Below are 15,578 nucleotides of genomic sequence, written 5' to 3' on the forward strand. Positions count from 1 at the left end.
GTTTCACCTCTTTCTGGGTCCTTACTCAAAACTTTCAGTGTAAACGTTGATAACTATTTCGAAATAGTTATTTCGAAAGTTCCATTTTCCCCTCTACGCTTTCACAGATCAATGTGTTAATTTTGCTTTCAGACCCATTTTGAGTATGTTGCTCCATACAAAGAGTTGGTCCATTCGTAAAACAGGGGCTAGATTTTGGAGACAGGTACAGACTACAATCTGTCCTGCCTTTCCAGCTAAGATAGTTGGTACTATAAAATCATAGAATGGAAAAATAAGATCAGCCTTCTGTCTTCTCTGCCCCAACCTTTGACTTCTTTTTACTTTAATGTAGCATTCTTTGATTAACTATGCTCAACTAATGGACATCTCCATTTAAATGGAAATGCTCTTTCTGTACTTCACATAAGAATATGTAAAAATTAAAACTTTTTAAAGAAACCAAGTAACTAATTTCTGGAGCAAGAATGGAATAGCAAGCACAAATCATTTGGGTGAACTCTTCAATACAGCCCTTTAGCAAACATTGCTAGTCTGTTATGGCACAATCCTTACAGACAGCTACCACTAATTGAATAGATTTGGCTAGAATTGCGATCTAGTTCTTGAATATACCCTATGGATAATCACATTGGATCCCAAATTAAACTTTCACTAATTTTTTATAGTAAAATCATTTTAATAATCAGGGCATTTAGGAATAAAAGGGATTCAAGTTCAGTCTGGTATTCTTTTCTGCTCCAAAATACGATGCTTAGTAAGACTAAAACAATAAATACACAGCGTTCTTCATTCACTTTTTTTTTTTTTACCATTTATCAAAGATGTATGTCAGATATTTTGCTAGGTTCTGGGGAAACTATCATTTCCACCTATGGTAGAAGGAGATAAATAAATACAGAGTATGTGACAGAAGCCCAAAGTACTTTCGTTATTTCCTCCAGATCTCTCCATTGTAATCACACGCATACACACCCAGACCTTACAGGCAACAGAGGACTGTCTACATAGTAAAGTTCAAACTTCTTAGGCTGCCATTCAAGATCTTTAGCAAGTTGTATCGTTACCTTTGAAGTAGTGCATATTCTTATCTAAGTGAACTGTTTTTTTTCCCCTTGTATAACTTCCTTAAAATTTTTTTCCTGCTACCTTTATTCTTCTTCTGTAATACTCACCTTCTCTACCCTTATTTATTTTTACAATCACCATATAGGTAAGTTTATGTACTAGTTTTCAACTCTACACACCCCATAACACTTTTCTTTATTGTTTCTATTTCTGTTTATTTCCTGTAACAAATTACCACAACATTGGTGGCTGAAAACAATAGAAGTTTATTCTGTTGTAGCTCTAAAGGCTAGAAATATGAAATAATTTTTACTAGGTCAAAATCCAGGTGTTGGTGGGACCATGTTCTCTGCAGAAGCTCAGGGAAGAATCTATTGCTTATCTCTTTCAGCTTCTGCCAGCATTTGGAGACTGCTGATATTCCTTTAGCTTGTGGTGTATCATTTCTGTCTCTGTCTCTATAGTCACATTATTGCCTTTTCTACTTTTGGGTATGTGTAGTTTTTCTTCTCTATCCTATAAAAACACATATAACTGCACTTACTGCTCATCTAAACCCTTAATTACATCTGCAAAATATTCTTTTTTTAAAAAAATTGGTGTTTCTTTCTTTCTTTATTTATTTATTTTTATGTGGTGCTGAGGATCGAACCCAGGGCCTTGCATGTGCTAGGCAAGCGCTCTACCACTGAGCCACAACCCAGCCCCAAAATATTCTTTTGTTTGTTTAATATATGGTAAATTCATCAGCTTAAGGATTAGAATGTGAATACCTTTTTTGGGGGGTCATTATTCACTTTATAACATCCTCAGAAGTAAGTAAATATTCCCTCCTCTAATCTGTATTCTATTATCTTTAATGATTCTGTTTGCTTTTTAACTTCCTCTACTTTCCCATAAATCAGGTTAATTTCGGAAAAGTTTGAATAAGGAGATTAAAAAGGAAAATAAAAATCGCACATTTATGTTTAAGATACTATAATAACATAAACTCAGAAAAATTACAGTTGATTTTTCTACATATGAGTGGTAGTGCCATAATATATCAATAATGAGAAATAACACAATATGTAATCTACGGATGTGTGGAGTTTATGGAAAGTTCCAAGGAGAGAGTCACAATGCAGACTTGTAAAGTTTTGGGAGAATGACAGACAATGCAACAGAAAATTACATACCTTTTTAAAACAGCTCCTGGCCTTGCTACAAAGTCTTGGAACAGATGGTGTGCTTAGCATTGGAGGTATCAAATAACACTGACTACAATTATCCTTCAGACACTGGATTTTGTCAAATCAACCATTGTTATAAAGGCAGGCAAGTTAGCAACTATCCTTCATAAGATGACGATAGTACATTTAAGATTGAGCTCAAGCAAACTGCATGGCAGCCACTACTGATCTCTCCCTCAGCTCATGTCTACATGGGTTGAAAGCACATCAAGGAAAACACCAAAAGAAAACGAAAATGGAGGGAGAACTCATGGACCAGCAATGCTTTATTCAGCACATCTTTGTGGGTGGGGGAATGGCAGGGGGTCATCATGAAGGTCGGGTTTTATAGAGTTTAGCAGAGCCAGGTCATGGGAAGAATTACTTTCGGTAGGCATAGAATATCTTTCTAAGAGGAAGGTCTTTCAGAGGTGTTCCTGGTCATCTACTTGTGTAGCAAGAGAAATAGCTCAAGTTTAAAATATACGTGATCTCTGGATCAAAGGTGAATAGCTTGGGTAGCTGGCCAGGGACATTAAACAGAAAAAAAAATGGTAGATTGGGGACAAGGAAGTCCAAGATAGAGATATATAAGAGGTCTATGGGAGTGAACAAGAAATAGGAAGATCTTTGGATAACACCCATCAGAAAGCATCTAACAGAGAAAAGACACTAAATAACCAGATAGATCAAAATCTTGTCTAGTTAACAACAGTTATCCTCTGTCATTGGGGTCTTCCCTCACAGTGAAGGTACAAGGGGTACACAAGTGAATTTGTGATTATAGCCAGGATGGAGGTTGGTAGGCACAGGCCTGACTACATGGGCTCCAACTTACCATGGCTGAAGTACCAACTGCTGTTCCTGAACACTCAGTCTGCCTTTAATAGACACCAATGCTGAGTTTCCAGTATGATGCCATCTCTTGAGTCATCAATCCTCACCAGCATTGACTTTGTGTGTGTATAAATAATATTGCCATGGGTTTACTATTCCAGTCTATAGGGACTTAGTTGTGTCAGTACCTTAAGTCTTATAAAATGTTTGCTTTAACAGCATGTAATAGCATGTGTCTATATATCAAAATAGGTACAGAAGAATACACGTTACTATAGGATTCCCTGCTTATATCCCACACTACACTACTAGAAGCAGCATGATGGAAAATGCCACAGGCTGTTGAAGGAAAAACCTGTTTAAGGTAATACTTTTGAGTTTTATATGGTCCCCAACAAGCTGACTACATGAGTAAGATCAAGAGTAGACATAGTATTGGCTTTAGCTGCTATCATTCTCAGTGATCCACTGGGGGAATTTTGATCTCAGCAACTCTAGGCTCAGAGGTTTTAGAGTGTTGTTTTTCAAATGAGAATATTTCCACCAAGGGACATAGCCAGAATTCAGTTGAACAATAATCTATGGCTGACATCTTGTTTCAAGATGAGAAGGCAAGAAGATTTTGGAATAAAGATTGAGATTATACTGCTAGACAAATCAAAGGGATTGGCAGCATCCCAGTTTAGGGTGAGAGGAATTTAGAATAGAGATCATATAAGAGTTATTATTAGTATCAATTTTAGGCTAAGCCTGCTATAGTGATGGGGGATATGGTTCATTTAATTTTCCTTACTTTTTTAAGATTACCCCCAGGAAGAGATAGATACTCACTGGAATTCTGAAGTAGTTGCTTGCAGAATTTAAACAAAGCATGGATCCAAGCAGCATAAGGTTGGACTCTGGTACACACTGTGACATAAAACCCAGAAAACCCTTTTCAGGAATGCAAGATTTAGCTCCCCCCACTACGGGGAGTGCTGCCAACAGAAAGTGCTTAGCTGGCAGCCTGTGTTATAGCCTGTGTTATGAAAAACTTCATATTTTCCTATTACCTCAATATCCCCACAAACAGCTTGTAAGTACCCCACCCAGTGATTAGATGCACCAGTGTGCTCAACGCTGGCCCTGCTATAAGTTCTCTGTCTTTTCCTCCCCTGGCTGTGACCTAGTGATATCCAAATACTCTTTTGCTAGTGTATTCCTTGACTCTGAATAAATGTGTTTACCGGGGCTCCTCACTTTTTCTCTCAGTTCCTCACCAGCATGTTTGAGGATACTCCTTGGCACTCCTGTCTTATTGCTCCCTGCATGCAGTTCTGTGCCCTTTTATTCTAGAAAGTGTGAGTGTAATAAACCACTGTCATAGTTGTACACCTCTGTGTAGTGGTATTCCATGTCTGCACCAGGACTAATCATAAAAAAAGACCCATTTTAAAATATAGTCAGGTGTTGCTTCATGATGGGGCTATTTCTAAGGAATGCATCATTAGGCAATTTCATCTTTCTGTGAACATGATAGAATGTACTTGCACAAACTGAGATCTTATTACACACCTACACTATATTGTATAGCTCTCAGACTACAAAACTATATAATATATTACTGTAGGCAATTGTAACATAATAGTAAGTATTTCTGTATCTAAACATAGAAAAGTTACTGTAAAGATACAGTAAAAAAAGTTAAAAAATGGTACATATGTACAGAATATTTACCATGAATGGAGATTTTAGGGGTGGAAATTGCTCTGGGTAAGTCAGTGAGTGAATGAAGGCAAAGGCCCAGAATGTTACTACACTGCTGTAGACTTTATAAACACAATACACTAAGCTTCACTAAATTTACTTTAAACTCTTCTTATTTCTTCAATAATTACTCTTAGTTTACTTTAAAGTTTTACTTTGTAAGCTTTTTAATTTTTAAAAATTTTGACTCTGATAATAATATATTTTACAACATACATTGTACAGTTGTACAAAAATACTTTCTTTGTATTCTTATTCTATAAGTTTTTTTCTGTTTGTTTGAAACTTTTTAAACTTGTTAAGAATTAAGACAAGGTCAGGAGTAACTTGTGTTTCTCTCCTTTGCTAGCAAAACAGTAAACCTTATTTTCCCTTTTACTCAAAACCATGTCCTCATTATTGGATTGGCATCGGGGACAAGGACTGAGATTTTGGCAAAAAATTTGACGACCCAACTGACAACTACCTGAAAGTAGCCCCTGCCCTTTTTTTCCTGGACAGGCCTGGCTCTCTAAGGAACCAGACTTCCATGCTGAGGATTCATGGTGCTGTCAAACTTGTTGAGAGCCAACTGCAGGGGAGTTTGTCCTTTAATTCATGGACCATGCTGCATTGATGTTACTGGTAGTTTCTTGATCAGAGAGATTTTGATTACATGGGCCACCTATAGGGATATGCCTAAGAGAAACAGAGTTTACTGTAATACAATCTGGTCTTTAAATGGTTTTTCTGGATTATTATACACTCTTTATGTTGAAGTTGGTCTGTTAGAGGTAAAGTATATGAAAGAGATTCTGTATGTACAGGCATTTATGCAGTTGCATGATAAGGAATCTGAACCATCAGGAACTAATATGAAGGTGCCAAAAGGCACTGACTCTGGTGTGCAAGGTAGCAGAAGGTTTGTGAAAGGTAAATCTCAAAAAGTTTGTGTTTTTGATTACATTAAAATTTGGTTGTCATTATCACAGTCAGTTAAAGTTACTGCACTTTAATGTATTGATATGAAGCAAAGTCTGAAACACTGATCTGGTCTTATCTATCAAGAGAATTTTCTGGTATTTGTTAGATTTTATTACTTGTGGAAACCAAGTCTTAAAGGAATTAGGGACTTTGTGTCTAGTTAAACAAACAACTTTCACTTAGTTTATAACAATATAGTTGACATCCTAAATATATGTGACTTAGTATATCTGAGAACTTAATCTTGTCTAAGTGTTATGTAAAAGATTATAAAATGAAAGTTTATGTAAGTTTACTGGCAAGATAACCAATAAGTGCTTTCTTTTATACATTGTATCTGCCATAGAAGGGCCACACTGTCATTTGAAGACCTGTCTTATATGTTTGCTTTGACTAACTCAATTTATGATCATTAACACTGTTTCCTAAATTTGTAAGAGGTTTAAGGCTATCTTTTGATTTTTGTTAACCCATGCAGAACCGTGATTATTGTTACCATACACTCTGAATTCTAAATTGTACTTTAAATGTTAAATATAAACCTTTTTTTTCTTTTTCTCAAAAAATAAAGCAAAACTAAGACACAAACACATATGTTGTCTCTGCATACACAGTGTCAAGATCAAGTTTCACTGTCTTCCACTCCACATTTTATCCCACTGAAGATCTTCAGGTGAATAACACCATGGAGGTAGTATCTCCTGTGGTCACAGTCTTTTGGCATACTTCCTGAGGAACCTGAAGCAGGCTGTTAGTGAGAAGCTGTCACTCTTTTCACAAATATGTCCTTGGTGGTTTGCTTATTTGTTTGTTTATCATTGCAGATTTACTTGTAAGCAGATAACATACCTTGAATATTGCTCTCAAAGAAAGTCTTGATGTTGTTGTCTAAGTTTTCAAATTATTAGGAGCTTGTGGAGGTCTATAAAAGCTCTTTCTATACTCTTTACTGGGAATTTTCTTGGGGGTTCTTTATATTCATCTTCAGTTTTCATTTGCATCTTCGTTAGCTATGTATTTACTAGGTGAAAGGATTTTTCAGCTTCATTTAAATCCTGTGGGACCACTGTCATTTTTGCAGTTCATCATTGCCTGAAATGTCATACAGTACCAGATTATACTGATTGTTCCTTGTACCACACAGTTTTTACTTTGATTGCCTATGCTGAAAGGAGCCAGCTCACCTAAGATCACACTTCCATTTGGGGCTTACTTAGATGCATGAAATGACTGATTGATGTGATCATCTCAAGGACACATTTGTCCCAATGCAGCATAATTTCAAAGGATTCTGCTGTCTTCACAATTCCCTGTAGAGTCAACCGAAGCCTCCTTTGGTACTGCATTACATTTCAACCTCTTTTTTTAAAATTTTTTTTCTCAATCCTACTTATTTCCCTGCTGTCCTCCAAGGATTGGTAATAAGAACACTCCATCTTGTACTCCTACACACTAATCTCCAGTACAAAGTCTGCTTTCTGGGGAAATCAACCATCTCCAGTGTTTTTTTTTTTTTCCTGAACTCTTAGCCTAGTGTTAATGGGACCCTTCCAAGGAAGTGGGATGGACAGGATAAGAGCTCTAACTGAAAGATAGGTAGTTGGCTTAAATCCTGTCACTAAAGAACATTTTGACTGTGGGAAAATTCAACTTACCTCATTCATAAAAATTTCCATTTTTAATGTTTACTAAATAATGTTTTTTTGTTAAGACAAATATCAATTAATTTCATCAGGGAGCTTATAGATCTAATGGATATTAGTTTCTTTATTTCTGTCATGAAGGAATTGGGCCTGAATTAATGTTTCTAAACCTCTTGTTAAATCCCCATTTCAAGTCACCTGCATTCCTATCTGGTTATGTTCATTTTCTTCTGTGTTTCTTTCTTTGGTTAACTGAGTATCTCAAACAATTTGAGCAAAAAGAAAAATTTGGAGGTATCACACACCCTGATCTAAAAAATGTAAAGTGACTGTAATAAAGGCATCATAGTACTGGCAAAAAAAAAAAATCAACCAATGGAACAGGATAGAAAATCTAGAAATAAATACATGCATTTATGGTCAGTTTATTTTTGATAAAAATATCAAGAAATTGCATCAGGGAAAAGATAGTATCTTCAATAAATTATGTTGGGTAACTTGTTATCCACATGCACAGGATTGAAATTGGTTCTGATATCACACTGTATAAATCTTCAACTCAAAATGGATTAAGGACTTCTATATAAGGTCAATAGAAGAAAACATGGAACGCTCCATGACATTGGTCTGGACAGCAATTGTTTTTGGATATGACTCCAAAAGCACAGGCAACAAAGCCAAACATAGACAAATTGAATTTCATTAAACTAAATATTTCTTTACAACAAAAGAAATGCTTAACAGAATGGGAAAAAATATTTTCAAACCACATATTTGATAAGGATCTAAAATCCAAACTATTTAAAAAGCTTAACTCAGTAGCAAGGAAAAAGATAACCTGATTAAAATAAAATGAACAAAGAACATGAACAGACATTTCTCAAAAGAAGACATACAGATGGCCACTAGGTACATGAGCAAGCACTTAACATATCTAATCATTAGGAAAATGCAAATTAACAATATGTTATTACCTCACATCTTTTGGAAACCTTTTATAAAAGTGATGAAAGGTAACAAGTGTTCAAGATGATGCAGAGAAAAGGGAATGAATTCTTGTGTATTGTTCATGGTAATGTAAATTAGTAAGGCCATTATGGAAAACTGAATGAGTATTACTCAAAATATAAAAAAGAGAATGTTGTTATGATCCATCCAACTACTTCTAGGTCTATAATCAAAAAATTTGCAATCCATTTGTTCAAGAAATATCTACACTCCCATGCTTATTGAAACATTGTTAACAATAGTCAAACTATGCAATCAATCTAAGTTTCCATCAATAGATGAATGAGTAAAGAATATGTGGGATTTAAACATGTTTTATATAATTTTCCCATTGCTGTAACAGAATACCTGAGTCTGGATACTCTGTGAAGTAAAGTGATTGATTTGGCTCACAGTTCTGGAGGCTTAAGAATATGACATTGGCTTCTGCTCTGCTTTGATGAGGACCTCATGGTAGATGACATTATAATGGTACAGTCATATCAGGCAGAGGTCATATGGAGAAACAGAAAGCTAGAGACAATCAGGGGTCATGCTTACTATTTTACAATAATCCATTCTTGTGGAACTAGCATGGATTCCATGAGAACAACCATAATCTCTTCTGAGAGCAGGACCCCCAATGACCTGTGTGGCCAACACCCTTAAACAACACCCTCAGCACCATCATGCTGAGAACCAAGCTTTCAGCACATGAGTTTAGGAGATGTACTGAAACCATACCATACATGGTAAAAAAAAAAAAAAAATTCATCCTTAAAACAGAAGCAAATCTTGTTATTTGTGACAATGTGGACAAACCTGGAATGCATTATGCTAATTGTAATAAGCCAGGCACAGAAAGACAAATACTACTTCTCACTTACATGTGGACTATAAAAAAAGTTGAACTCATAGAAAAAGAGAGTACAATAATAGTTACTAGAGGTTGAGAGGCAGGGAGAAGGAAAGATAGGGGAATTGTTGGTCAAAGGATACAAAGTTTCAGATAGATTGAAGAAATATGTTTTGAAGTCTATTGCAAAGCAGGATGCATAATATGTATTATATATTTTAAAACAACTAACAGTGAATTTCAAATATCTTACCACAAAAAAATTATAAAAGCAAGGTGACTGATGTTAACTTGATTTAATCAATCTCTGTGTGTGTGTGTGTGTGTGTGTGTGTGTGTGTGTGTGTGTGTATCACATTATACCCACAAATGTATAAAACTGTGATTTTCACTTAAAAATAAAGAATATTTGGTTAAGTTATATGTTATGAAAACATTTTTAATTTTCTATTATTTGAAAATTATTCATTTTCAAAAAGTTTGCCTCAAACCCTTGGTGATTTCAATAGCATCACTCACCTAAACAATCACAGGACAGGTGATCCGTCTGGGTCTAATTAAGTTAGAAAATATGTTGGTTATTTAGATAGAAAATTTAATATTAAGAATTGTAATTAGGCATAAAATTAACTAGATAACTGAAAAAGGGTAAAGGACAGCTATCACTACTCAGATGAGAGGAACAAACAATAAGAAATTGAAATTATTTAAAGTTAGATGCTTAAAATAGAGTCCTCATAGACCTGAAACCCAGACCTTTGAGAAGGGGGCACTACCATACTGGTGCAAATATTGCTGGAGCAGGAGGATAGGATAAGCGTTTTTCAATAATTTGGAAAAATTGTCAACTAGATTCATCTGATGCTATGGGAAGACTCTGCTCCTGCTGGGAGAAAAGGTGTTGAATGATGCTAAAAATACCCAACAAATACACAGGAAGTTTGGTGGAAACAACCCAAGGACCAAGTTGATGCTTCCTTGTAGGACTCCTTTTTGGCAGAGTCTGACATGGAGCTAGTGGGCAAAGAAATGTAGTTTACTGGATCCTAGCCCTTGTATCAGTGAGTGGAGTGTAGAAGTCTGAATTTGAAGGTAAGAGGCAGGAGCTGGATATTGGCACAAACTCTGAGGCATTTTTGAGCTTTAAGATTCTATTTGTCTGTGAGTTCTGCATTGGGTAATAAGTAAGCTTCTTAAAGTTTTCCCTCTTTTTAGGTGTTTTCTTTTTGTGTGGCTTCATTTAGAAATTAAATGACTTGTTTCAGATTTTTTTTGTTTGTTACTTTATTTCCTAACTTGAATGAGTTTTCCTGTTTTAGTCCTGAGTTTGCTATTGTTGTTGTTATATCTTCATTTATACAAATTGAAAAATAATTCCATAGCTTTTTATGAGATTCTTTTGTAACAGAACTTTTGACCCTCAACATATTCTTAGCACATTATTCCAGGTATTCTGTCAAATGCTAGAATTTTAAATGCATATACACATTAAATTTTACAAAATTTTATGATTTTTTTCTTTGGATAATGAATCTTGGCTTTAATAATATTCTCTAAACTATGAGATTTTTAACTTCTCACAATTTGGACAGCATTTTAAATCTAAGCTACTGCCTGACTTCCAAACTTGGTTAAACATTCTTACTACGTCCCTTTTACGTGGCTTAATGTGCTCTTTAACATGAAAACATTACTTGCTCAAAAGGAGTTCTCATGAAAGTAGTCTTTCTGTAAAATGTGGTATTAAACTTTCAGTAGGAAATGGTCAAATAAATAGAGAATATTAAAAATGAGGTGTTCAAAAGGTGGAATGGTGGTTTAATTAGCTGAAGAGTACTTAAAAATGTCTGTTGACTTAAAACTAACAAACATGAAAATGTAGTCACTTAGTCACTTGTGTTTATCAGTGGAAACCTTATTATAAATAATAATCTATGGTGTTGCTGGAGGCGGTGAGTCCGGCGTTTACCTGGAGCACTGGAGCTGCACCCTAGAACCTCTGGTGTTGACGGGGAGAGAGAGAAAAATATGGAAGGCCTGCCTGATGTTGCTTCTTTTTCAAGTCAACTCAAAAACACTCTTATCCAGTACCATAATATTGAAGATGACAAATGGCGAGTTGCAAAAAAAACGAAAGATGTAACAGTTTGGAGAAAACCTTCAGAAGAATTTAATGGGTATCTCTATAAAGCTCAAGGTGTTATAGATGACATTGTCAATAGTGTAATAGACCATATACGCCCAGGGCCCTGTCGCTTGGATTGGGACCGTTTAATGACTTCATTGGATATTTTGGAGCACTTTGAAGAGAATTGTTGTGTGATGCGTTACACTACTGCTGGTCAGCTTTGGAATATAATTTCCCCAAGAGAGTTTGTTGATTTCTCTTACACTGTGGGCTATAAAGACGGACTTTTATCCTGTGGAATAAGTCTTGATTGGAGTGAAAAGAGACCTGAATTTGTTCGTGGATATAATCATCCCTGTGGTTGGTTTTGTGTTCCACTCAAAGACAATCCAAACCAAAGTCTTTTGACAGGCTATATTCAGACAGATCTATGTGGAATGATTCCTCAGTCTGCGGTGGATACTGCCATGGCAAGCACTTTAACCAACTTCTACAGTGATTTACGGAAAGCCTTACAAAAGGCATAATATGTTCAAACTTGCAATACTGTGACCCCTGACTCTGCTCTTTCCCTCCTGCTGCAAGTCCTCTAAAGATCATCTATTTTTCTCTTCTGCAGAACCTGTAGAAACATTTGGGATGTTTTTTGTAGCGTAATGTTTTATTTTATTCCTAAATTAAATTTCTGTATAAAAGAGATTATTGTTATTATTACATAATATTAATAATGTAATAATTGGTAATAATAATTAATAATCATTGCATATTATTATTATTACATTTTTGTTTGTCCATTGTCTGGTATGATAGTGTGTCTAGGAATGGAGAGTGTGACAGAAATGCATAAAGAAGTAAGTACAGTTCTTTGGCCTAGACTGTTCACATAAATTGAATAGTGCCTCAGTGTGAATATTTTGATTGCTTAGAAATTAGATGAAGCACAAACTTCATGTTTTCATACTATTTAAGAGCTTTATGAACATTTGTAGGATTTTAATTTTTTTGAAGGTAAATGTTAGTCTTTTCCTTTTGGTGTTTTCTATTAGTTTGCCAATGTCTTGAACAAAAGAAAAAAAAGCCTTTCTTTATATTTTATAAGATAGACTTCAATGTCAATTGAACTTGCACTATAAATAATAATCTATGGAAAAACTTTCATTTTGTATGTAACTGTATATGATGGTCCAAAAATATATTCTTCTTTAAGTTCCAAATTGCAAAAATGGGTTCTAGTTAAGTTTAATGAAAGGCAGTAACCATGCCAGGTCTCCAAATACTATAAATTCTTGTCCATAGGTAAATTTATAAATACCTCAGAATGCTTGCTGAAAGCCCAACATGCACTGGGAATTTTATATACAAGATTCTTTCATGCTAGTTTTGGGACCCCCACCCCTTCTCAAGACGTGTTCAAATGGCTCTCCTTTTATTAATACAGGTGTCCCTTTTCAAACAAGTCTCTCAAGGATAAAATTATTTGTTTTCTTTGAATTCTCAATTTTATTAAGCTGCCATCCAAAGTCTCAGAAGACATTGGAAAATATTGAAGTTATTCTTGAAAGCAGTGACTGTGGTTACCATAGTCACAATTACCCGATATTCCAAACTCATTTATTAACCTAGGGTGTTCTTGTCAAGGAAGTCAGAGGTTGGCATTAACTGATCTGTAGTTGCCATCCAAATACCAATTTATGTTGAGATGATTTTGTTCTGAAGCATATCTAACATATGTTAAGCCTGTATGGAATAAAGCTTGCACAGTGTAGTTTAGCCAAAAATAACCTGTTGACTGGCAATTTTGGGAACTTTCACTATTTCTATAAATATTAGTGGTAGTATGTTCTAGTACTTAACACATGGTATTTTATAGTCACTGGAGCAACTTATTATTCAGTTTGTGAATAAATTGAATCTGCATTTTGGATTTTTCCTTTTTAGTTCCTGCTCTGAGCATTTCACTATCTCTGTCACTCAAAGTAGTGGTTAAAAGGAAGTGAGATGAAATGAAAATTCTGCTATTTTTATTGCTTTTATTTCTAAGAAAAATACAAATCCTTTCCCTAATTCCCATTTCTTTTCACTCAAAATCTGAGTTCTAAATGATTATATAAAATCTTACAAAGCTTTCTTTCTTCCTTTCTTTTAATAAAGGTTGTTTTTATAAGTGCCAGAAGAATAGGGAATACTTACCAAATTATTCTAAGACCCTATGCCAAAATCAGATAAAAATATCACAAAAGAGAAAACTACAGACCAATATCCTTTATGAACATAAAACTAAAATATCTCATCAGAGTATTAGCAAACTGAACTCAGTGATATATGAAAAGGATTATATACTATAATCAACCGGGGTTTATCCTAGAAAAGCAAAATTGGCTTAATATAAAAGAAATTGATAAACTAGAGCATACTAATAGAGTAAAGGATAAAAATCACATGATCATCTGAAAAGATGTAGAAAAAGTTCAATACTTTTTCATGATTGAAAGCATTTGAGGGGCTGGGATTATGGCTCAGTGGTAGAGTACCTGTTTAGCATGTATGAGGCACTAGTTTCGATTCTCAGCACCATATACAAATAAATAAATAAAATAAAAATTTCATCAACAACTAATATAAATATTTAAAAAACAAAACAAAACAAAACAAACAAACAACAACAACAACAACAAAAAACACAAGCTCCAGTAATTAAACAAGTAAAAGAAATATATGGCACCTAGACTAGAAAGGAAGAAGTAAAATTATCTTTATTCACAGGTGACATTTGATATTGTATAAAGAAAATTCTGAAGAATGTACAGAGAGAAAAACTGTCAAAATTAATAAATGAATTCAACAAGATTTTAGAACACATAAGCAACATGAAGTCTTAGAGACTGGAGAAGATTAAGGAGATAGTGTCCAATCCAAGTGTAAAATGGTATCTTGATTTGGATCCTGGAGACAAAAAAAAGTCATTACTGGAAAAACTGGTAAAATCGAATCTGAACTTTGATAAACAGTGTTGTACGACTTTTAATTTCTTAATTTTAGATAAGTCTACTATCATTATGCAAAATGTTAAGATTGAGAGATTAAGGGAAGCTTCATATAACACTCCTACAAATCTAAAATTATTTCAAAGCCCAAAATTTTAAACTTCATATAATTTCTCTGTTCTGTTATTTATTATTTTATGTCTTTTGTGTGAATTTTGATCTCTCAAAAAGAATTCATGCAAAATAATGCTAATTGCCTTGTGGGCTATTTATTTGCTTTTCCTATTTAAAAGGAGCAGTCTACAATCCTTATCAATCCAACCATTATGCTTTAAAACCTATAACAACATGCTTTTGTTCTCATGATTGCAGAAATCATATTATTTGGTTGAACAATCTGAAGGTCACAGAGCTTTTGATCCAATAAAAAATCTGAACATATATTTAAATTCAAGACACTATTTCAATTTATTTTAATCTATAATGTAGATTATTTTGCCTTTTTATAATGATAAAAATAAGGTTAAACTGATGTTAGGGTAATAGTGTTAATATATATTTTATATTCTACCAGTGTTCTAAAAACTTTTGAGTTAGGTAACAACTCAAACACACAGTTATTTAAAAGCCATATTCTAGAAAAATATTTGAGCACTTGAAAAAGGCAATTTCTACATTAAAAAAGTGCATAAGACCTTCTAAAAATATAAAGTTTTTAGTTTCTTGAAAGAAAAACTAAATAAACCAATTTTCACAGGGGTAATTATCTTTCAGTTGTGGGGTTAAAGGTTTTTTGTTGTCCCTTTCTATGTTTTCAAAAGTTTGCAAAGTGTATGTTCATTACTTTTACAATTAGAAAAACAGTAAGTATTAAAAACATATATATATAATAGAATTATTAAAAATAAAGAGAAAATAGAAACAGCACAAAGTAAAGAAAGTCAATTAATTTTGTTCTGAATAAATGAATCTAAAATTTCCAAGATTTGTTCACTTTCTGAGACTTGTAAAACTTCTAATTCCTCATGCTTAGTGTTTTACTTTACACTTACTCATTTAAACAGATGCAAACCTCATATCTGTCTCCATTAAGAGATTAGACTTATGCCCATATTTATAGGGTGGTGACTTCCCATATAAATGATTCTTTGTCTA

The 15,578-nt window shown here is 34.1% G+C and overlaps 1 protein-coding gene across 1 annotated transcript; it reads left to right on the forward strand.

Moving 5' to 3' along the window:
- Positions 1 to 11,268: 11,268 nt before the first annotated feature.
- Positions 11,269 to 12,121, forward strand: LOC144253681 (stAR-related lipid transfer protein 4). The gene has a single exon (XM_077796302.1). It carries the CDS (start codon positions 11,340 to 11,342, stop codon positions 11,964 to 11,966), a length of 627 nt encoding a protein of 208 aa, XP_077652428.1. The 5' UTR covers positions 11,269 to 11,339; the 3' UTR covers positions 11,967 to 12,121.
- Positions 12,122 to 15,578: the final 3,457 nt, after the last annotated feature.

Source organism: Urocitellus parryii, chromosome 1 (genome assembly GCF_045843805.1).
Source record: "Urocitellus parryii isolate mUroPar1 chromosome 1, mUroPar1.hap1, whole genome shotgun sequence".
Classification (NCBI taxonomy): domain Eukaryota; kingdom Metazoa; phylum Chordata; class Mammalia; order Rodentia; family Sciuridae; genus Urocitellus; species Urocitellus parryii.